Source organism: Crocodylus siamensis, chromosome 3, assembly GCF_052110815.1.
Source record: "Crocodylus siamensis isolate JL-2025a chromosome 3, ASM5211081v1, whole genome shotgun sequence".
Lineage (NCBI taxonomy): Eukaryota > Metazoa > Chordata > Crocodylia > Crocodylidae > Crocodylus > Crocodylus siamensis.
The window spans coordinates 28647806-28665028 of NC_143397.1; the positions used below are offsets into that span (position 1 = coordinate 28647806).

The window sequence follows — 17223 nt, forward strand, 5'->3', positions numbered from 1 at the left end:
GAATCCAAAAAACAGTTATGTATTAATTACAGAAAGTTAATTTCCTGATATCGTATTTGTACTAATAGTAGCTAAATATCTACAGATTTAGTTTACATTGCTAAGAGTATCTGTTGATTTAGGTAACAGGCATCACCTTTGTGCCACCTAAATATTTTTATGGTGGCCCAAAGGCCAAGCAAACAGATGTCTATACCCCTTGTTGCACCACAAATGCCCAAAATTATGTGGCCACAAAATAGGTGGTATCAATATGTGTTACTTTATTGCATCAGATGTCTTTTACCTTTATGATGGGAGAGCATGGTCAGCCCAAAGCTGTCCACTTTCTCCAGGTGCCCTGGGGCAGGTGTTCCTGGGGCTTGAGGGGCCTGATCCTGCATGCCCTGGGAATTCCTATGCAGGATCACGACCCTTAAACTGCAGAAGCACCTACCCAGCTTTCCCTGGTTACAGAGACACACCCCATTCAATCTCCTAGACATATCTCTATTAGTAGGGAGTTCCAACTTCCCCTGCTTATGGAGATGTTCCCAGGATATTCTCCAGGGTACATTTTTACATTCCCCTATGGGGAAACACATTACCTATTGGGCACCTGCCTAATGCGGGACAAGAGGCAGCATGAGTTGCAGCCAGTGAAGCAGATTAGCTGTGCCCAGACACTTCCTACCGCAGTTCTTCCACCTCACTTGGCGACATCTGTTTATACCTCTAATGACATAATTAATGTGTTAATCAAAAATAGTAATTTGCATCTACATTCCAGTTTAATTTTATCTTCAGTATTTTTATCTATTCAGGCTTTTTTATAGTATGTATTTCAAACTATGATCTTGCTATTTTGCCTCTTAGCATATCTAAAAAGTGAATACATAAACCAGCAGACAGTTAAAAGCTGAAGCTGTCCAGAATTAATTTGACATCAGGGTGCTCTGACTAAAGTAATAATACTGTTGTCTTGGATGGGAGCAAAGTTTGGCCAGCACTTTTAAAATTTGTACTTGCCTTTTGTTGTAAAACTATTATCTACTCATTAATGCAGGGCTTCCTGGCCTCAGTTCAAATAATTGTTCAAAAACTTTAGATATAAAAGTCAATTTAAGCCTGAGTAATAGGTATGACAGCAGAATGTGAACTTATAAAATATTTAGCTATATTTGGTATTAACTTAAACACTGAAAAATCCTTCTGACTTCAATACCATCATATAGCTCTACAGAAATGTCAAATTATTGAGGTACCTGCCATTCAGCTTGAGATTATTTTCTCAACCTTTCTGACATGTGAACATCATTAACACTACTAGTAATAATGATTTTTTTATTTTTAAAAAAGTGGTTCTCAGTTCCATGGGACAAATAAGATGTCTAGAAAATAACTACAGTCCTTGTTGGCTTATTAATAATCATTTTACTTAGAATGTGTCTATTTCTATGGCAATTTACTTGAACATTCAAGATTATTTGATTTGTAGTCACATGCATGAAATCTCTCTGACAACGTGAACAAGGAAATAATTTAGTTCACCAAGTAGAAATTCTTAAATCAGTATTCCTTTTTATATAATGTTCTAGAAAAAATTAATCAGACCAGTGAAGCACATGTGAAGACAATGGTGAATCCTGACAAACTTTTAGATGACTTCTCACAGATAGAAAAGGTATGTGAGGAAAATAAATACAGTTGAAATCATATTTTTTAAAATCTAGGGACTCATTTTTAAGTGATTATTTTTCTGCTATAATGGTATCTACAAATTCTTACTGCTTGTGTGATGTTTCTCTAGTGCTAGAGAATGTTGGGACCCTACCGGGAAGTTGTGTATTGTTAACCAAAGAAGTAACCTGACTCATCACTGAATATTTGAGGCCAAACTATAAAATGGATGCATTGCCCTTTGGGAAAGCAATGATGCAAAATTAGTTAGGAACTGTTACGTTTGTTTGAGCCATTGTGCACTTTTGTCTAGCCTAGGGTCTTTGGAATTTTAAGTCATGAGTCCTTAGGTCCCAAAGATTCAGATAAAGATTGTTTTAAGTGTTGAGTTCATCTTGTCCATATTTCAGGAGGCAGATATCATTTCTGTTGTTCTGCTTGTTGAATCCGTGTTCTGCAGATTATTATTCAGTGGGCAGTGCTTACTGCATATTTATTTAGTACTTGATTATACAAGTACTAAATTAAATATGCAGTAATGTCACTAAAAAGGTGTGCTCTGGTGCTACTTTGCAGCACTTCCAGTTACTGCACATTTATTTAGTGCTTGATTATACAACCAGTAACCAGAAGTGCTGCTCAGTAACTGGAAGTACTGCAAAGTAGCACCAGAACGCACCGTTTTAGTGACATTACTGCGCAGTAGCATATTAACATTGTGCTGTGATGCACTACTGCACAGTTAGTGTTTCATGTAGACATGCCCTGACATGTAGTCAGATCATCATGCCTCAGACCCACAGGGAGGCAGCAGCAGAAGCAATGTGCCCTTATAAGCCTGTTCCTGGTAGCTTCCTCTGCTTCAACTTCAAAGCCAGACAAGTCAGGCAGCGTTTTCTCTAAGCTGTGTAGTATGCGTGGCCATGCAGGCACACTCATGCTGTGCTGCCAGGCCCACCTGCATGGCCACATATGCTACACAGCCTAGAGGGAACACTGAAGTCAGGAACAACTCTTAGTCCAATGCCAGTGTTCATGGAAGTAAGGCCAGATTCCCAAGAATTTTGTACTTAGATACCTAAGAATACAGAGAGGCACCTAAAAATCTGACCCATAGAGCCTAATTCACCCATATCAAGCCATCACTGGTGCTGTGACACAGAGTGAGGCTTCTGGTGCTGTCACTAATATTGGGGTATATGTTAGTTTCTCACCAGCTTCAGGATCTTCTCCAGTATCAGAAGAAACCTGATATTCACTGGTATTTCTATCCAAAGCTCTCTTCAGTACCAAAAGAGCATTTTCCATTGGAACAAGACATGGGGACACCTCCTCCCTGCAAGCATAGTCCATGGCTTTGAGAAAGTATGCCTATTCAGGGGGTTCCCACAAGTGGTTAATATGCAGAGGAAAACCTAAGTTGGGAGGGAGTTGGGGGATATAATGACTTCCCATGAAAACTGTTTAAAAGTGTTTCCTCTATTTATGCTACTCACATACCTTCCCCCTTATCAAATTCCAGCAGTAGTTAATGGAAAAAGCTAGAACTGGCCTATAGACTTTTGGAATTCAGACACCAGAGGGTCAGCATACCCCTTTTTAATGTTGACTTAGAATATTCATTCTGCAACAAAAGGCATTTATACATGTACCTTTTTATCCTGCAATACATTGGAGATCTGCTGCTTTGGAGCAGACTCAATTAAATTGAGTCTTCTCCACATGTGAGCTGATACACTGCGCTGTGCTGCATGCAGTTATATAAGTGGTGAAATGCACATCAGCATGCAGAAAATGGCAGCAGTGTGCTTTTGAACTAAAGCACCTCTGAGGTATTTTAATTCAAAAGCACACTGCTGCCATTTTCTTTGCGCTGATGCACATTTCACTGCTTATACAAGTGCAAGCACCACAGCACCAGGCGCTTTTCAAAGCATCCAGTGCTGCAGCACTTGCACATGTAAAAAAGCCCAAAAAATCCAAATGGGTCCAATGTTCCAACATTTCTGAAGGACATTGCACCTGTTTGGATTTGATTGATTGATCACTTGATTCCAGAAGTTCTGCATCAATGGAGAGACACAACCACAAGGTGATGCTCAATAGTGGGTGTGTCTACACATGCAGTTTAATGTGCAGTCTCCTATTTTTACTGTGCATTAGAGTGTCATGGCAAAAACTGTGCTAGTATGCTAAAGCACAGTAAAATTAAGCTACTGCACATCATGCATCACTAAAAAAGTATGCACTTTCACTACTGTGCATTAGGGAAGCCTAATGCACATTTAGTTAGTACCTCACATTACAGGTACTAAATTTAATGTGCAGTAGCAAAAGCATATTCATGAACATATGAGACACACCTAGTGTGATTTTAAGTAATGCTTATGAAGCCTGGAGACCAAACTCTTCATTATCTTTGGTGGAAACTGGAAACCCAATCTATACAGGTAATGCATTATGTCAATAGAATAAACATGGGAGATTCTGCACTATTCTATAAATATTAACTGGATAGTTTATTTTTAATATTTAACTTAACATCCTAGGATGTAGATGAAAAAAATGAGCAAAAGATTTTAACTGAGCATTAACCTGAAGCTTTGTCAATAATTTTCTGTAGAAAATGTCAGAAATTAATGAAAAGAATAACCTTCTGGTTCTTCAGCTAGAAAAATCCAACAGGCTATTAACATTAAGCCAATCAAAGGAAGATTCAATAAAAGAGGGTAAGTGTCTCTCTGTTTACTGTTGAAAAATTAGTAGATTCCTTTCTTACATTTGGCAACTTCATAAGTATAATTCCATTATTTCCTGTCCTTCAAGAATAACACAACAAGGATCAGAGATATAAATTAAACTTTCTATACATTTTTTCTTCTTTAGTTAGATATCTTGTTATAATCCTAAGAAGTTCATCAGCCCACCACAATGTGAATATTTTGTTTGAATAGGCCCTACAAGATAAAGAAAAATTAAAAACCCAAGTATTAAATGTATTTGCTTCTCGTTATAAAAATTGCATCAAATCTTATTCATTCATGTGACGGTTTTTAAACTGTTCTTTTTCTGTAGGACCCAAAATAATGGTATCCTCTCTCATAAAATAATGAAATTATCAGAATGAATTATTATTCATTTTTATAAAGATATTATGTAAAGATTAATTAAATTAAATTTTAATTTTTCATAATTTAATTATTGGTAATAATTTGAGTGATTCAAAATATCACTGTCTTTTTCTGGAATGAGTTTCACTCATATATAATACAGCTAAGATTCGGCCAAAAATATAATACCTAACACTTGTAAACAATAAGATTTATTTTCCTTTCAACAGAAACATTTCTTAATATGAATATATTTAGATTATAGGAATGATTCTATATTCCCTATAGGAGCAAACTCATCTTTTATTTATTTTTCTTTGTTTTCTTCCTATTTTGGTTGCAGTTTTTAAACTCTGTTCCCTTCTTTCTTCATTCTTTCTTTCTCTTTTAGGGTTCATCTATAACAGAGCAGCAAGGTTCTAATCCTGGAAGAATATCAGTGAAGCTACTCTGGGCTTGTTCCTCAACACCCACTCTTGAATCCTCAGTTGCCAGGCTATCTGTGAGTGTCGAGTGGCTTCGCTGGTGTACTTCTAGACTTTCTTCTTTTTTATGACTTTCTTTTTTTGTGGTTTTCATGGATCTTGTTTTCCAGATCCTTTGCATTTTTCCCAGAAATTTTCTTTTCCTTTTTCTCTATTTTTCCTCCTTCAATGGCCTATGGCATTCCTGAAAGGTATACTGGCCCCTTTGCTGAACTATCACCTAAGATGAGTCTCACAAAAAACAAAATACAGGACAAAGGATGGTATTTTATTCATGAGAACAAGAGAAGGATTTTTGTACAAAATGGACTTTTAAAAAGGAAAAAGGAGAGTGAACATGAAGCAAGAAATGGTTACAAATACAGGGGTAGAATGCTAGAAGATGCAAAGCAGAAAATATGAGAGAAAAAGGAAGCATGACACCAGAAAGTTTGGGAGAAATGGATGATGAAGAACAGAGTTAAAATCAGATAGAGGCATAGAAAAATTATGTAAGGATAGGGTGTCAAACGCAATTGGTTCTGTGGGCCGAATAGGAGCACAGGGCCAGTCTGCAAACCCTACTGGGCCCATAGACCAGTACTGTGTGCTGGATCCACCATACAAGGCCTGTCTGGCATGGGCACCATGTGCAGCATGCACCTCAGACCAGTGCTGGGTACCGTATGCAGCACACATGCTGGTTCCAGCCCTGCACCCTAAGTGTGTAGTGTCCTTTTTCCCCACGGAAACACTTCCTCTTTTAGTACACAGGATAGTGAAATGGGTCTCAAGCTTTTTATACTCATGGCACACCTTAGAAAATGCCAGCTCTTTGTTTTCTCTCTTTTTTTCTTTTTACTACACAAAAATAATAGACCACTTTTTCTGTTGCATAGAACTCAGATAGACCACAATTATAGATTTCAGTTTGAAATCTCTGGGTTTATATTGTGAATCATGTTTGTAAAATGAATAGTGTTAACATTGTGTGATATCCCACAGTACCCTTAAAGGGCCAAGACATCCTGATTGAGAGTCACTGGGATAGAATGTGCTCTGGGGATGAATCTGTTGTACAACAAAGGAGGCTGTTGTCTGTTGGCCCCTTGCCTTATTAGTGGCAAAAGTTCAAGGGAAATAGTGAGGGATGGGACTGCAAGAAAAATTATACTCTTGCAAACATGCAACCATAACTCCAGTATTTCTTAATTCTTACAAGTACTGGACTGAATCTTTAATGTTCTTGTAAAATATTTTCCATAAGAAATCTCTAAAGAGTTCTCCTCCACCAAAGAAGGCAAAGATACTACCAAATAAGAATTTTCTATTGTATTACAGGAGTTCCATCTTGTGTTCACATGTTAATATTACAAGTGTTTTGAAACAACAGAAAAATCTGTTGTTTATAAATGTTTCCTTTTAAATTATTTAGTAATAAGAAATGTCCAATTTCTCAAACAAATATATATATATATTTCATAAGTTCATAGTTTTAAAATGGAACATTTGGCGGAAATTACAGAGCAGTCTACTACACATACCATATGTGTTATAAAAGGAAAAATGACATGGTTAGACAAATAAGCTACTTTTAGTAAGATACTCAACCTGAATTAACCCTGCTTTGTACTCTGCTTAATCTCAAACCTTAAATTCAATTCATAAACAGAAAGAATATCACACACAGAACTAAATTTCTTAGCTAAGATGATAAAATGACTTTGAGTGTTTAAAGGCATTTATCTGTTAATAACAAGAAAAAATTGAAGATACACTTGGCTTTTTTTAGTTGGCATTTCTCATAAAATGTTAGACTTGGAGCACAAAAAATCTTTGATTAATCCATATAATAAACCAATATAAACCTACACAAATAATATTGTGATCCTGTAATTTTCAGAACTGTAAATCATAGCTGTGTCATTGTACATTACATACAAAAACTGCACTGAACAATATTAAAGTTGTGATGTCAAGTACCTCAATACTAGATGTAATTTAACCTTATTTCAGCCCTTTGTGCATATACATTATGATACACACAGATTTTTTTACAGGATACCTGCTTTATTCAGTGCATAGAATGCATTGTGCTCACTGAAAGATGAGTTTTTCAGTATCCTTTTATTCTCATAATTCGGTGTGTGGCAATATTTATTGCACATACATCTAACCCTTCTCTGTATATAGAAGTATTTTTTCTCCAAAGGCTTTTCCATGGCACTCATCACTGTGGCTTTTGAGTGCTTCACAAACATTAGTGAATTTTGATCATAAGACATGCATCAGAGTAGGGTAATGATCCAGGCGGACCTAGACAGATTAGTTAGATGGGCAGACCAGAACCAGATGCTGTTCAACACTGAGAAGTGTAAAGTAATTCATCTGGGGAGGAAGAATCCTCAACAAACTTACAGGCTCATTGGTGCTACACTAGCTAGCACCATGTCCAAAAGGGACCTGGGGGTCATAATTGTCCATAAAATGAATATGAGCCACCAATGTGATGGTACAGTTAGTATAGCAAACAGTACACTGGCATACATCGACTCATCCATCTCAAGCAAAACTAAGGAAGTTATTCTTCCACTCTACTTGGCATTGGTGAGGCCGCAGCTGGAGTACTGTGTCCAGTTCTGGGTGCCACACTTCAAGAAGGATGTGGAGAAGCTTGAGAGAGTCCAGAGAAAAGCCATTCATATGATTAGAGGGCTGAAGAACAAACCATATGAAGAAAGGCTGACAGATATAGGACTGTTCAGCCTAGAAAAGAGAAAACTTCAGGGGGATTTGGTGGCAACTTACAAATATATCAAGGGAGAGCATCAGGGGCTAGGCGAACAACTATTCACCAAAGCACCCCAGGAGAAAACCAGAAGCAATAGCCATAAACTCCTAGAAGAAGGTTTCAAACTTCTTCATGGATCATGTGACTGGACTCCAGACTTGTGTGACCAGATTCCCAGCAGGGATGGTTCAAGCACCTACCCTGGACATCTTCAAAAGGAGACTGGGTACACACCTTGCTGGGGTTATTTGACCCCAGCAGTCTTTCCTGGTCAGAGTAAAGGGGCTGCACCCGATGATCTCCTGAGGTCTCTTCTAGCCCCTAAACTTCTGTGAATCTGTAACTTCCAGAAGTAACACTTTATTTGCTCAGTGCATATTGCTTGTTGACTTGCAGTACATATCACACCCCAAATATTTCAAGGTGGCCATCCATCAAATGAGGAGTACACAGGGTGTGGCCACTTGTAAGATGTTTGTTTTAGGGTACTTTCCCAGTATCAAAGAGATGGCCTGTGGAAGAATTATGGATTCTGCTGTTCCACAATGGCATTCAACTGTGTAAACCAGAAGTGCAAAACTCACCATTGTGCCCAAAGCTGGATCCAGACTGTAGACTCAGTGTGGGCCAGATCTAGCCCCGGGGTATGAGGAAGCTGTGATGGCAGTGGCAACTTCAGCTTTGAGCTGAAGCATACAGTGGTGCTAGCAGTTCCAGCTCTGATCTGGGACAAGTGGCAGCTGCTCCAGCCTCTGCCACTATTCCTGTACCCCATGTTAGAGGCAGAGCTGCCACTGCCATGTATCCCCATGCCACATTGGCAACTCCAGTTCTAGCAAGGGGAACGCAGTATGGGTGGCATCCGAGGAGGTCAGGCCATGGCAGTGAAGAAGGCTAAAGTGGCCAGAGGGCAAGTGGATCTGTGTCAGCTATCACTCACCCTCCATTGCTGATTGTCATGTCCACCAGGGCCTTGGGGTCCTGGATTCTGTGATAGGCCACTTCCCCTGGCCATACCAATAGTATGGCAGGCCAGAGAATCCAACCTGTGGAGTCCTTTTCGGCCCATGGGCCATATGTTTGACACCCCTGGAATAAACCAAAGCACCAGATTCTGCAATCCACAAACTCTTTTACTATACATCTTCTAATTTCTTCAACAAATGAGACAAAGAGTTTACAAACAACTGCCGTATTAACTACAGAATCTTAATTAATCCCCAAGTTATCCATCTTGTACATGGAATAAGGCAGGGGACCGCTGGTAAAAGTATATGTTTATTTCATTAGAGACCAACATAATGCATATGCACAATGGAGATCAATTAACATCATAAAACCATTAGACCAATAGAGCAATCCTAAAGCCTTCTGTGCTGAATCTTCCACCCAATTCTTGTTCCAGTTCCTGCCTCCTACTCAACCACCCCTCCTTGGCTTCTTGTCTATGGATCATTCTCCAGCAGCAGTCCCTAAGATCCACCTCTAGGTCCTCACCTCCCATTTTCTTTTCCCGCCTGATACTTTTTTCTCTTCCCTTTCAGTTCCTGTCCCTCCCATACCACCTAGTTCCAGACTCCCACTCCGGAGTCTCTTGACTGAGTCTTTATCATAGTCATTACTAGAGGTGTGATACATTGGTCTGATATCAGATCAGTACCAGTATGAAGAAAATTGTCTATATTGTATGTCAGCTCTATGGGGGTGATAATTTGGCTGATAAATGTCCATGCTGTGCGCAGCTGCAGTGCAGCAGAGCTGAGCCGTTGGCATGGAGAGCTGCCTCCAGCATGGGCATGTGGGGCCAGATCAATGCCCCCCACGGTGAGGGAGGGGAAGGGGCTTCCCAACCAGGGCGGGGGGAGGGGGGCATGGAACCAGAGGCGCAGCTCATGGGGTGGGGGCAGCTCCCACCACTGCTTGCACTCTGGGAGAGTGGGAGCAGGGGGGACATGTGCACTCGGGATCTGCACGGTGTGGGGCAGGTGGCAGCTGCAGGGTGGAGCCAGAGCCAGCACTGGTGCTCCACGGGGCCTTTCTTGCTGGGGGCTGGGCTTGGAGCAAGCTCCGGTAGCACTGGAAGGAGGCTGCAGCCACCCCAGATTTTGCCACAGCTCTGCTCCCAGCCCCGCTCTGCCACTTGCTGCCTAGCACAGCCACAGTTGAATGCCCCATCTTCACTAAAGCACCCGGAAAAGCTGAGGCTGCACTGAACAGCGGTGCAAGGCTGGGAGCACAGCTGTGGTGAAATTTGAGATGGCTGTAGCCTCTTCCCAGCACTGCCGGAGCCCACTCCAAGTCCAGCCCCTGCTGAGAAGAGCCCTGCAGTGCCAGCTCTGGCTCCACCCTGCAGCTGCAGTCCTCCCTGTGCCACACAGATCTGGGGGCACATGCCCCTCTCCACCCTCCCCTGCGTGCAAGCAGTGGCCAAAGCTATCCCCACCCTATGAGCCACACCTCCGTCCTGCACTCCCCCAGCTCCCCTGAGCAGTGCCTGCCCTACCCATGCCCCCTCCCTTACCACAGATATGCTGATATGCCCCGACATGCCCCTTCCCTCCCCCCTCCCCTTCCACCACACTGGACTTACCATCTGGAGGCAGCTGTATCAGATATCAGATCAGTATCAGCTGACATGCCTCCTTAAATATCAGCTATCGGTATCAGCCCCCAAAACCTCTATCGGTGCACCCCTAGTCATTATTCCTTGTCTCCCTCTCTTCATTACAATAAGTCCTATCTGCCTTTTCATTCCCGTTGCCAGGACGCCAACAGAAGGAGCACTGAGAACAGGGCAAACAGTCCCAATGCCATCAGTTCCTGTTCCCAGTGATAGCTCCATGGAGGGGCAACTTCAAGGAAAGTTCAGCCTTTATAGCTCACTGGCATAAATTGTGCCAATGTAGAAGGAATCTTCCAAAATCTTTTCCCCAGGCATGTGCAGATGGAAGTTTTTAGAGGCTGATAATTTGACCAGAATTGGGCACATTTTCACAGGGATGGCAAAAGTTAGATCCCACAAAGGCAACCCCCATTTTCCTGTTAAATTTCAAATTTGCTCTAAGGCTACAATTTTTCAGTGAAAAGAGTTCCAAGATTTTTTTAATGTGGTCAAAAAATGTATATTCTCTAATGTTATTCTGAAAGACAACTGGACATTGCTGAAAGTTTAAAAAAGGAAAAGGAAAAAAGAAATCAGCCTATAGCATATACCTGTCTTGGGGGGTCACACAGGGATGTGTCTATCCATAAATTCTGATGGACTGCATGCTCTCTTTCTCATCTGCCATGTCTCAATAGAATGTTTAGTTATTCAGGAGTTGGAAGGTATGAACAGACTCAGTCCTTGTGCCCTGCTGTAGGGTCTTCTTGGGGATCTTCCTTTCCCTGCACCCTCACCTGTACGACACCACAACGATATTCTTGGCCACCTGTGGCTGCAATGGCCCTGGTCAACAGGCTGTCCACTGAGCGAAGTGGTTTCTGCTCAAAAATTTAAGATTGTCCAATTTGGTTCTGTTCACATGGACCTGACCCCCCTACTAGGGACTGTAGACCCAAAAAAACCTGTCTGACTCAGTCTCTTCCTAGTCAGCTATCAACAGCTGGCAGTAGGTGGCTGTAGAACCTCACTGCTGCTTAACACAGGCTATAGCAATAATGTCCAGACTCACTAGCTGCTGCAACAGCCTTGGGGCTTCTGGGGGCTCATGGCAGAGCCCTCCATGTTGAATGAGGTAGTGGGGGGCAGCAGGGATCATCCCCTGCCTGGTAGCAGCTGGTGAGTGTGGGGTGCTTTTTTTTTTTTTTTTTTTTTTAAGAGGCAGTAGTTGGGAGAGTGGGCCGGGTAGCCATTGAGAGTGGGCATAGGTTTAATAGATTTCATAGACATTAGAGCTGGAAGGGACCTCAGAAGATCATCAAGTCCAGTCCTCTGCCCTAGGGGCAGGAAGTCAGCTGGGGTTACAGGATCCCAGCAAGATAAAAGTCCAACTGACTCTTAAAGGAATCAAAGGTAGGTGGCTTGCACTCTGGCGGCAGTGTGTTCCGAGTCTTGGGGGCTCGGACTGTAAAGTTCTTTCTTATGTCCAGCCTCAAATGGTCTTGGAGAAGTTTGTGACCATTTGACCTTGTCATCTCTTGGGGCACTCTGGTGAACAGGCATTCCCCCAGATCCTGATGTACACCCCTTATATACTTATAGGCAACCACCAGTCCCCCCTGAGCCTGTGCTTTTCCAGGCTGAAGAGTCCCGTAGTTCTCAGCCTCTCACCCTCTGATCATGTGTGTGCCTCTCCTCTGGACTCCCTCAAGCTTCTCCGCATCCTTTTTAAATTGTGGAGCCCAGAATTGGATACAGTACTCCAGTTGTGGCATCTTCGAGGTGGAGTACAGAGGGAGGATGACATCCTGGGATTTGCTAGAGAATCATCTATGAATGCAAGCCAGAGTTTTACTTACTTTTCCATCTGCAACATCACATTGGTGCCTCATGTTCATCTTCTGGTTAATCATGACCCCCAAGTCCCTTTCGGCTGTGGTGCTAGCAAGCGTAGCACTGCCGAGCCTATAAGCATGTTGCAGGTTTTTCTTCCCAAGGTAGAATACCTTACATTTTTTGGAGTTGAAGGCCATCAGGTTTTCATCTGCCCATTTTCTGAGCCGATCAAAGTCAGCCTGGATTACCATCCTGTCCTCGGGTGTGAATGCTTTACCCCAAAGTTTGGTGTCAACAGCGAACTTGGCCAGTCTGCTCCTGACACCAATGTCTGCATTAATGAAGATGTGAAAAGGAAAGGGCCAAGGATGGAGCCTTGGGGGACCCCACTGGTCACAGCATGCCACAGTGATTGACTTCTGTTAACTACCACTCTCTGGGTCCGACCTCGAAGCCAATTTCCCAGCCGATGTAGCCGAGGCTGCAGTTGGTCAGTTTTTCTGTAAGATGATCATGGGATACCAGATTGACAGCTTTTTTAAAGTCAAGTTATATAATGTCAATCTCTTCTCCCTTGTCCAGGTGATATGTCACCTGGTTGTAGAAGGAGATGAGATTGATTAGGCAAGACCTACCCACAACAAACCCGTGCTGGCTATCCCTCAAGAAGTTGCCTTCAGCCAGTTTGTCAAGAATGGTCTTTTTGATGATTTTCTCCAAGATCTTCCCAGGGATGGAGGTCAGGCTGATAGGCCTGTAGTTCCCTGGATCTACTTTCCTCCCTTTCCTGAAGATAGGAACCATATTGGCCTTTTTCCAATCCTCGGGCACTTCACCTGAATGCCATGAGTTCTTGAAGATCCATGCCAGTGGCTCAGCTATGATGCTCACCAGTTCTTTAAGTACCCTGGGGTGTAAGCTGTCTGGGCCAGCTGCCTTGAAGGTGTCCAGCCTCTCAAGGTGTACCTTGACATGGTCAACATTGATGTGGGGCAATAGTTCTCCCTCGCCCCGGCTGTCCCATACCAGATTGAGCAGGGCTGTCTCTTGGGGCTGGTGAAAAACTGATGCAAAATACCTGTTGAGTGCGTTGGCTTTTTCCTGGACATCAGTTGTCAGTTAACCTATATGGTTTAGCAGGGGTCCTATGTTACCCTTGCTTTTCCTCCGAGTCACCACATATCCAAAAAACGGACTTTTTATTGTCCTTGATACGTGTAGCCAGTTGGAGTTCAGTCGCAGCCTTGGCTTTCCTGGTTCGCTCCCTACAGGGCTGGACCAGTGCAGAGTACTCCTTTGGGGTGGATCCAGCTTTCCATCCATTATCGGCCTTTCTTTTTAGATGCAGGAGGTCCACTAGTTCCCTGCAGAGCCAAGGGAGCTGCTGTGCCCTTTTGCTGCCTTTCCTCTGAGAGGGGATAGACATTGCTTGTGCTTTCAGGATTGCTCCCTTGAGGAGCAACTACTCTTCCTGAACACCCCTCCTCTTTGGGTCCTGGTCCCTTACGGCCTCACCTGTAAGCCTCCTGAGCTTGTCAAAGTCAGCTCTCCTGAAATTGAGGACTTCTGCTTTGCTTACTGACTTGCCTGCTTTACGGAGGATGGTGAAGTTGATCAGCTCATGGTTGCTGTCTCTCAGCTTCCCTTCAATTGTTAGGTTGCTGATTAAGTCATCCCCTGTTGCCAGTACCAGGCTGAGCAGTGCTTTGCCTCTCATTGGTCCATAGACCTCTTGAGTCAGATAGAGCTCATCCACACACATGAGGAAGCTTTGTGACCATTTGGATGTGGCTGAGTGCTCTTCCTACAAGATGTCAAGGTACTTGAAATCTCCCATGACAACCATGCATGGGGAGCGTGCAGCCTCAGTCAGTTCCCTGGCGAATGCCTGGTCAAGCTCTTGATCCTGGCTAAGAGGTCTGTAGTAGACCCCCACCATTGTGTCCCTGTGCCTTGTTTGCCACGGATTTGACCCAGGGAGTCTCCAATCATCCCCTCTGGGTGCCAATGTCAGCTTGCAGGGACGCATAGCTTTCCTTGACATAGAGAGATACCCCCCCCCCCTTTTGCCCACACGATCTCTCCTGTGCAAGTTATAGACATTTATATCTGTGGCCCAGTCATAGGTGGAGTCCCACCAGGTCTCCTTATCTTCATATGAGATTGTAATCCTTTTGGTTGAGCAAGGGGGCCATTTCCTCCTGTTTGTTCCCCAGGCTCCTGGCATTAGTGTATAGGCACTTAAGTGTCCCATTGGGGGCCTTTGCCTTTCTTACAGATCGCTCTGAGGTGGGGGTAGGGCTGAGTTCCTTTGAGTGCCTTAGCCTGCTGGGTTTACAAAAACTGCCCAGTGGCCTTGCAGTGGTGGTACTCCCTTTGTCCCCCCATGTGCTCAGTTTAAAGCCCGCTCAAGCAGGTCAGCAAGTCTAGCTAAGAAAAGCGTCTTCCCCAGTGGATTGAGGTGAAGGCCGCCTCTCTCACTAAAGAGCGGACTGTGATCGTGGAAGCGGAAGCCTTCATGATGACGCCAACACTGCAGTCTCTGGTTGACTACCTCAACCCATCTCTCCCTCCTGAGCCCATGACCCACAACTGGGAGGAGCGAGGAAAAGACCACCTGCAGCCCCACTCCCATAGCCCGGTAGTCTCTCATGACCCGGCTGGGGTTGCTCCAAGCCGTGTCGTTTGTGCCCACATGGATGAGGAGCACAGGGTAGTGGTCAGAGGGCTACAGAATCTTTGGAATCCTCTCAGCTATGTCCCGGATGTGGACCCCCAGAAAGTAGCAGACCTCCCAGGCTACGGGTTCAGGACAACAGATTGCTCCCTCAGTCCCCATCAGGAGAGAGTCTCCTACGATGAGCACTCTGTGTTTCATCTTAGGGAGAGTAGGGGTGGGTGATCCTCCCTTGCCTGCAGGAGCTGGCATTTCCACAGGCTCTACTGGGGCTGCAAGAGGTTCATAGTTGTTGCAAAGCCCCAGAGGGGAGGGGACCTTGCTGTTGCGGGCCTTGGGGCCCTTGACCACCTTGGTCCAACCCCCTGGCTGGACAGTACGGGAGATCCCCTGGAGGGTAACCTTGGTCTACCCTCCACCTCTAAGGGGTGAAGGGCCTGGCAGTAGGAGTCGATCTCCTGCTTACCATACCTGATGGCTCACAGTCTCTGGACTGCAGCCTGGAGCTCCTCAATCTGATGCCCCAGAGACTCCAAAGTCGAGCAAACCCTGCAACGGGAGGTGGCCGTGCTCCCAGCCCCATGAGCCTGGAAACATGCCAGGCAGCCCCCACAGCTGAGAGCCAAAGGCTGCATCTGTGTGGAGCCCGGAACTATGGGTTCTGTCTAGGTGGAGGCCTCTGAGGTGCCACAAGGGGATGCCACAGACTCTGAGGGGGCCCTCAGGGTGCAGCTTGTGCCCATCCACATCGTGCCACTGGGAGACCGGCTGCTGATGGGACTGCTTTCCTTAGGGCTCACTGGCAGGGTCTTGGGCCCTCCCGCTCACCCTTCTACACAAACTCCCACACTAATTCGCACACCTGGCAGACAAGCATGCCTGTTTGTGGGGCCTGTTTGCAAGGCTCCAGTTGTGTGGCTCCCTGCGGGGCTGAGCAAAGTAGGAGCCGGGGCAGGCCCTCCTTGTGAGACCCTCCTTGGCTCCTCTCAACTGCCTCCCCACAGCTGAGCTGAGCTAGTCCTCTCCCACCATGGGCCCCATTTACCTCTGGCTGTATTGGGGGTCAGCGGGGGTGCTCCACAGCTGTTGGGGGTCATTGGGGGTAATGTGTGCATCTTTTTTCTTAGGTTACAACTCATGGTAACAAAAGATCAGTGCTTCTTTAAAAAAATATATTGTTGCCTGTAACATATCAATGAATTCTAAAATGAAAATAGTGAAAAAAATTTCTTGAAAAATAATGAAGGGTTTTTTTTGTTTTTTTTGGTTTGTTTTTTTTTAGAATGTGCCTCTCTCCAAAATGTAATTAAGGGTTTCAGACAAACTGTTGAAAACCAGTGCAACTTGAGAGGTAAACAAAATATTTTTGTAAAGTATACAGCATTGTGGTTTGGCACAAGTTTCTATCCATTCCATAAACATAAAATTTTATTTTATATTTAATGGTTGTGTTAGAAGAAAGCATTCACTATTTACTCACCAGTTGAAAAGCACGATCAAATGAATTTTAAAACATGAAAAGAATCAAACCTGTGCTCACTTGTATTGCATACATGTACGATGAAGGTCTATTTCCTGTAACCCTATTTATGCACTAACACAGAAGTGTAACTGGTAAGATGTGCATGCCAGACACAAACCATAGTACCACAGTCCCGTCATCAGCCTCATGCCTCCCCACAATGAAACATACTAATTCTGTAGGAGTGGGGAGGTGCTGGCAGTGTCAGCAGCCAGGTTGTTAATACAGGAGTCCTCTCACCTCCCTCTATAGCTGCCACTGCAAAATCCTGTCACCACTGGGATATCACAACACTGATTTCTGACTTCCTGCAATCAAATCCTTGAGTTACCCCATTCCCTCCTCAGGTGCTGCCGTTACTCCTGCCCCCTCCCCAAGTTCCATCACTACTCCTGTGCCCTCACAGTGCCACCCTAACTCCTGTCACTGGCATGCCATTTAACTCAGTGCCTGGGGTTTGTACCCTGATTGCCTCCCTGTTTGTTATGCTACTGCACTAACAACACTTTGGCTAAGTACAGCCATTTGGGGGGGTTAAATCAGGTTCAGAATGGCCACCCAA

At 44.1% G+C, this 17223-nt stretch overlaps 1 protein-coding gene across 1 annotated transcript in view; it reads left to right on the forward strand.

Annotated features, from left to right (window-relative positions):
- The first annotated feature begins 1588 nt into the window (after window positions 1–1588).
- CCDC152 (coiled-coil domain containing 152) overlaps window positions 1589–17223 on the forward strand; it is a 34205-nt gene continuing 18570 nt past the window's right edge. The window contains exons 1-3 of the mRNA XM_090038022.1: window positions 1589–1663; window positions 4283–4388; window positions 16422–16490. Of these exons, the coding sequence (XP_089894148.1) occupies window positions 1616–1663; window positions 4283–4388; window positions 16422–16490 (223 nt within the window). The 5' untranslated portion in view covers window positions 1589–1615. The remainder of the gene's footprint in view (window positions 1664–4282; window positions 4389–16421; window positions 16491–17223) is intronic.